The sequence below is a fragment of the Macrobrachium nipponense genome, chromosome 22 (genome assembly GCF_015104395.2).
Source record: "Macrobrachium nipponense isolate FS-2020 chromosome 22, ASM1510439v2, whole genome shotgun sequence".
In the NCBI taxonomy this organism is placed as follows: Eukaryota; Metazoa; Arthropoda; class Malacostraca; order Decapoda; family Palaemonidae; genus Macrobrachium; species Macrobrachium nipponense.
In genome coordinates, this window is record NC_087213.1 from 21,456,244 (window position 1) to 21,463,743 (window position 7,500).

At 35.2% G+C, this 7,500-nt stretch overlaps 1 protein-coding gene across 2 annotated transcripts in view; it reads left to right on the forward strand.

Moving 5' to 3' along the window:
* Positions 1-7,500, forward strand: part of LOC135198533 (lachesin-like) — a 90,278-nt gene that overhangs the window by 30,386 nt on the left and 52,392 nt on the right. For both annotated transcript variants that reach the window (XM_064226197.1, XM_064226196.1), the window contains exon 2: positions 457-1,349. In XM_064226197.1, the coding sequence (XP_064082267.1) occupies positions 1,235-1,349 (115 nt within the window). In that variant the 5' untranslated portion in view covers positions 457-1,234. The remainder of the gene's footprint in view (positions 1-456; positions 1,350-7,500) is intronic.

Consider the following 7,500-nt stretch of genomic DNA (forward strand, 5'->3'; position numbering starts at 1 on the left):
GGGTTGAAAGGAAGAATAGGAGGAGAGAGGAGAGAGAGAGAGAGAGAGAGAGAGAGAGAGAGAGAGAGAGAGAGAGTGAAATAATTTCCTTTTTTTATCTAAACAAATAAATAAATGAATATATATATATATATATATATATATATATATATATATATATATATATATATTGCACAGCTGAATCACGAAAATTTTGAACGTGATGAATTATATAAGTAAAAGCAAAAGCCACGAAGGAAAGTGAAACAACGGAGTACCGTTGCAATGCCTTTCCACTCACGTCCTTTACTGGGCAGTAAAGGACGAGAGTCGAAAGGCCTTGCAGCGGTACTCTATTGTTACACTTTCCTTCGTGGCTTATGCCTTTACTTATATATATATATGTAGACATTTGTTAATAAATGTACAAGTGAGCTTTGCCTAATCTAATTAACATTTCAATTTCTTCAATTTCAGGTTCTCGAATTGAATTAAAAAAATCATTCTGTTTTTTTCAACAAACTTCTTAAACTGAAGGTGTGAAGTGAAGTTTAATATGATTTAGTTAGAGCAACAAGATATAAAAGTGCGTCATTCTTAAAAAAAAAAAAAAAAAAAAAAAAAAAAAAAAAAAAAAAACTTCTGTAAGATCGCTCATAGTTGTAGAAAAGTAGAAAGTACAGTTATCAAGAGGAATGAAAAATGACACTAAATGTCAACATGAAATTTCACGAGAAACTCGATTTCTATGAAGTTTATTCTTAGAATTGTCTAGCAACTGTGATGTGTGTGTGTGTTTTTTTAACAAAAACATTGTAAATCCTACAGTCTACTTTTCAAGTGGCAAGTGAGAATCTTAACTTCTGTTGAAACTTAGGAAAAATAAACTGAAACTGGAAACAATTTCACTGAAAAACCTTGGAAATAATATAATGATATGAGTGTTTAATAACTACCATAAAATGGAGAATAAGGACGTTGATAAGAGAAAACTGGACACGGATTACATGCTCGTGAAGACATCGCTTGCGAGGAATAAGCATGTATGAGGAAGCATGAAGTAAGTTATATTTATAAGTGAATTAATTGTGAGTTTAGACATGCTACGAAATTTAGAACTTAAAAACCAAACAAAGATATAGACACGGACAAAAAAAAAAAACCGATAGAGCTGAAGAATTTATGAAATTTGCAGTTTAATAGGAGCAAAAAAAATCTAGCCATTCAGAGACTGTGCCCATTGTACCCGAGAATAATGGAGTTCCTGCATAGATTTCCGTTTCTGAACTTCGGATATGCGAGCAACCATCTCTGCCTGCAAACCATTATGCTTTTGTTCGGCGTCTTCTCCACAACGCCTGCTCATGGAGGTGAGTGTTCATCATTCTCACATTGATTCGTGAATGTTCGTTGCGAAAATGAGTGTCATTCTTTCTTGTTTGTTTTGCGAGTGTTAAGAAAATGATAATCTTGTTTTGCGTTGTGATTTTGAAGCTGACTTTCATGCCAGCACGGGCTCTTGCTCGTAAAGCAGCCCGTACAGGAAGATGTCCCGTTTTGCAAATATTTTTCACGTGAATGGATGCAATGCTTCCATGCTTTGGAAGAGTAATTTTCAAAATTGGTGTCATTCGTTCCTCTTATGTATGATGTGTGTGTATATATATATATATATATATATATATATATATATATATATATATATATAGATATATATATATATATTCGTCTCGATAATGGGTGCAATTCCTTCTTGTTCTGTGAAAGTTCAACTTGCAATTCCGTGTTCGTGTTATTGTTATTGTTTGTGTGTGTGTGTGTGTGTGTGGTTCCTTCGCCTTTTGTCAATATTCATCTCGATATCAAGTGTCGTTCTTTCCTCGTTTGTGAAAAGCATTCATCATTCTTTCTCGTATTGTAAACAATGGTCATGTAATGATTAACCCTTGTTTGTCACCGTGCGCCATTGTCTCGTGCTTTTCGAATATTTGTCATAAAACTGTAACGTAAATTTTCCATGTTTCTTGTCAACTGATCTTCACGAAGCTGTGTCATTTTTTATAGTTTGTTTCAATCAGTATAAAAAGTTATTTGCCATTTTCTCACGTTTATGACATTCGCTTTGAAATTGGGTTTCGTACTATCTTGCCTGTGGCCAGCATCTCTTTTTATGCAGAAAGCATTCTTCACCCAATCAGGTCAATTTTCCCGTTACTGAAAATATTCTTCAATGACATTATATCAATTTCTTTTCAAACATAGGCTTTATGAGACAGCCACTCAAAGTATTTTTGACGACTTTGTGTCACTTACTGTTTGTGAAAATGATCCATTGGAACATTCTGTCTCATCTTCGTTGTTTGAGTTGAAATGTTGGTTACTGTCTGGCTTGTGAAAAATATTTCTTCTGTAATGATTTTCATCCGGAGATAAAACGAATTTATTTTATACAGATGGAAGACTGTCGAGACTTGTCTTGTTTGTTGAGGAGTTTGATATTGTAGTACAGCCATCATTCTATATAACCTCAGTATTGAGCAACATACAACACGAAAGGTGTACATGTTATTTGAGATAGACGTATAGTCATCGACAACTTTGCCGTGAAACTATTTGATATTTAACAAACCAATAAGATTGCACGATTTGTAGTATTGATACTGATGTTAATCCTTCATATTTGAGAATGATTCGAGATTAAACCTAATTTTAAAATTAACGAAGTACTACGTTTACTATCCATATCTAACCATATCTATAAGTGTTTATTGAATATATGGCAAAAACGTAAAATTATAAGATTTATCTAAGTGTGTATGTAGTATCTGAGGCGAATATGAGACTTATTGTTTTTTCATGAGCAATTAGCTGTTTATGTTCTTTCCCTACAATATCTGCTTAAGGTTATTTACCTTGAATATATATATATATATATACTAATATATATATATATATATATATATATATAGATATATATATATATATATATATATATATGATATATGTATATATATATATATATATATATATATACATATATATATATATATATATATATATATATATTAGATGATAGATAGATAGGTAGATAGATCGATAGATAGATATAAAAACAAATCACGAAATATGGAATTCAAAGACTTACTAGTGGAAGACCGACATGGAAATGGAATTGTACCAAGATAAAGAAACCCACCAGCTAAGCCATCTGAAAGCCAGTGCCAGCAAAATATATATATATATACAGATATATATATATATCTACATATCTGAAGATACTTGTTAAATGAACTAGTGCACCAAAAGCAGATTTCCTTTGAACTTGCAAAAGCGAAAAAAGAAACCGGCCAGTGACTGTATCCATTTCGTATCCCGTTTAAAAAGTCAGTGGAGAGCCTCTTGTTGTTCGCTGTAAAAACTGAAGCAAGGCTTCTCGTTACGTGCAGTTCCTGGTGGTCTGTGCATTGTTACTGGAACTCTCTATTCAGTGGGTGGGGGTTTGGGGGGGGGGGGGGCATGGAGGCTGGAAGCAAAGCTTGACGGTTCAATAATTATTTTCGTTTTCTATTGTTATGATGAAAGGTTTTGGTTTTTTTTTTCTTTGGTGGGGGTGAGGGTGGGAGGTTGTTGATGTAGGGGAGAGCATTTATTCTGTTTCCATTGATGAAGGGGTTTGGTTGTCGCTTTCATCAACCATTGTTTATCACTTTCATTACTCGTAGTTGATCACTTTCATTACCCAGAGTTTATCATTTTCATTATCTTTAGTTTATAACTTTCATTGTCAACAATTTATCACTTTCATCAACCATTGTTTATCACTTTCATTACTCATAGTTGATCACTTTCATTACTCATACTGTATTACGCTCGGTACTAACAGTTGATCACTTTCATTACCCATAGTTTATCATTTTCATTATCTATAATTTATAGCTTTCATCGCCCACAGTTTATCAGTTTCATTACTCATATCTTACAACTTTCATTACTCATTGTTTATCACTCCCTTTACTCATAATTTATCAATTCCATTGATCATAGTTTATCACTTTTATTACTCAGTTTATAACTTTCATTACACAGTTTATAACTTTCATTACCCACAGGTTATCATTTTCATTACTCAGACTTTAGGAGTTTCATTCATAATTTATCATTGTCATTACTAATAGTATATCACTTTCATTATCAATAGTTTATCTCTTTCACTACCAACACTTTATCACTTTCATTACCAATAATTTATCACTTCCACTACTCAATGATTATCCCTGTTATAATGTTACGAAAAATATCTATTGTCTTTCCAACCAACTAAGTATACTTCTGAGCGAATAAGATGAAGTTTCAGTTTCATAAGCGATCTGAAACTACTGGCGAAAAAATTCAATGATAAACAATCGCTCCTGCACTGTTCAATCTAACACTGATAAAGTATAGAAAGCAAAATATGGAGAAGATCCCGATAACGAAAAATATGAAACAAAAAATTGAGCAAAATGATGAAAACGGAAAGAAAAAAAATTCTCCAAAGAGACCATTAAGACACTGCCAAAAGGATACGGCTTACGGTGTAACGTATGCATTATTTACAGCTTTTTTCAAATAACGATCTCTCTGCCGCGGTGTCACGTTGCTACATCAAGGTAACTCGAGTAGCGACGGGTGGGTAATGCTGAGAGAGAGAGAGAGAGAGAGAGAGAGAGAGAGAGAGAGAGAGGAGAACGTCGATATTATGTGAATCATTTCAGAGCCTTATTTCGGTAAGCCGTTTTCAGTCCTTAATCTTAATTTTGCATCAAAGTAAACTCTTCCAAATCCTATTTTGAAAATCGTAAGGTTTCCAGCGGTCGGCTCAAAGAACTCCACATCCTACTCCTCCCATTCAGCTTTGGTGGTCTTGTAACACCTGTTAAGCTGACACATCCCTCATTTAATCTGTAATGACCAGTAATCCCAGGATTTCCGGGTTTCGCAGCTATAATCAGGTTCTTCTTTTGCATCATTTTTTTGTTTTTTTTATCCCGAGGGCTGGGTTTTTATCATTTTTCGACGCAATTTTTATTTCTTTTTCTTTTTCAGGTCTGGTCTTCGTAAGTGGAATAGGGTGTCAGATCAGTCTTCTTACAAAAATCAAAAATAAATTATCAAAGAGGTCGCCATATCAAGTTGTGGTCTTCCTTTTCAGTTTTCTGCAAAAGAAACCCCACTGAGATGGCTATTTGTCTGTCCGTCCGCACTTTTTCTGTCCGCCCTTAGAGCTTAAAAACTGCTGAGGCTAAAGGGCTGCAGATTGGTATGTTGATCGTCCACCCTCCTGTCATCAAACAGACTAAATTGCAGCTCTCTAGCCTCGGTAGTTTTTATTTCATTGAAGGTTAAATTTAGCCATGAGCATGCGTCTGGCAACGCTATAGGACAGGCTATCACCGGGCCGCGGCTTATACAGTATTATACGCTGTACAGAAAACTCGACTGCGCATTTTTCCCCCACTTTTTTTTTCGAGAGAGAGACTACTTGTGACGAGAACCCGGCAGTTGCAACGGGTGAAATCACTCACAAATTTGTCAGATTTATGTAGAGCAAGGTTTGCGTGTGGGTGACAAACGATATGGGCCCAGAACGTGACCCCAAGCGATTAAAGAGTAAGTAATGAAGGAAAAAAAAAAAGCTAACGCGTAAGGAATGAACGCTTGACCTAGGGCGATAAAAACCAGAAGGTATAATTCAGCTGTGAGAAAAGAAAGGAGTCATATCGTTCGTATAAATGTTGCAGTGTGACATCCGCAGCGTGTGGTCCATAGTCCACCATTTAAAGGTACGAAGGGGGTCTTGGAAAGAGGAGAAAGAGTGGGGGGTTGGGGAGGGGGTGCGCAATAAACCAGGGTTATGTAGACCTCTAATCCTTATCGATGGATCTCGTGTGGATCCATGTCGCCGCTATACGGGTGAAAATTGGGCCTTATTTACCATATCGGAGGCAAATCGCCCCAGAATATATCTGCTTAAGCGGCTCGCGGGCTAGGGCCACGATGGGGCTCGTGGGAGGTGCGTGGTGGCCCGGGGACTGGCCAACGTTGGAATGGTGGTCCTACGATATAAACTGGTCTCCTCGTCTGCGACACGAAAAGAATTGTTGGGGAAAGTAATATATTTTATGGCAACTTTTATGTTAGATTCGAGTATGGAATGTAAAAACTACGAATTCCAACTTTCTACACTGAATCTTGGGATAAAAAAAAAAAAAAAAAAAAAAAAAAAACAGATCTGGCGTTATTTGAGCCTTTTCACTAGTCAGGAAAAGTTTTCTTTTGAGTGTGTGTGTGTGTGTGTGTGTGTGTGTGTGTGTGTGTGTAGCGAAAGAAGTCCATAGCCTCTAGATCAACTACTCTACGTCAGGAATCCGTCTGACGAAACGATACACACAGTAAAATATCTCTCTCTGAAAAAATATTAAATAAATAAATCAATTAATCAATATAAAAGAATGAAATTTTGCAAGAGCCTAAGGATAACCCAGTTGTAAAGCAACAGTAGTAGGTTTTGCAAAATGTAAATGATTAAAACCTTTTAATGAAAAACGAAAAAATTGAAAGTTATAACTTTCATGGGGGAAGTTCAGTAGGACTCTCTAAGACTCAGGCCATTCGCATAGTATAGGACTAACCGAGCGGTGGTTGAAAGGACCTCCCAAATGAATGCCCCCGTGAGTCTTACGGGTTTTCACCAAATCCACCATAAAAAAAAAGGCCATGGAGAAAATAGAGGTGATTAAAGATTGCATTTTTAATACCCCGGAATTAGCGTTGTATAAAACGAATACGAAAACCCAATTTCTTTTAATATCTCACCATAAAAAAAGGCCATGGAGAAAACAGAGATGGTAAAAGATTGCATTCTTAATACCCCGGAAATAGCGTTTTATACAATGAATTGGAAAACCCAAATTGTTTTAATATCTCAAAAAAAAAAAACACCATGGAGAAAAGGGAGATGATAAAGATTGCATTTTTAATACCCAGGAAACAGCGTTTTATACAATGAATTGGAAAAACAAAATTGTTTTAATATCTAAAAAAAAGGCCATGAAGAAAATAGAGATTATTAAAGATTGCAAATCCCACCCCGGAATAGCGTTTTAAACAATGAATTGGAAAAACCACATTGTTTAAATATCTCAAAAAAAAAAAAATAAATAGATAATAAAAAGGCCATGGGGAAAATAAAGGTGATTAAAGAGCGCATTTGAAATAACCCAGAATTAGCGTTTTATACAATGAATTGGAAAACCCAAATTGTTTTAATATCTCTAAAAAAAAAGGCAATGGAGAAAATAGAGATGAATAAAGATTGCATTCTTAATACCCCGGAAATAACGTTTTATACAATGAATTGGAAAAACCAAATTGTTTTATAATTTTAATAATCTCAAAAAAAGGCCATGGAGCAAAACAGAGATGATTAAAGATTGCATTTTTAATACCCCGGAAATAAATAACCCCCCCGGCCCCCCCACC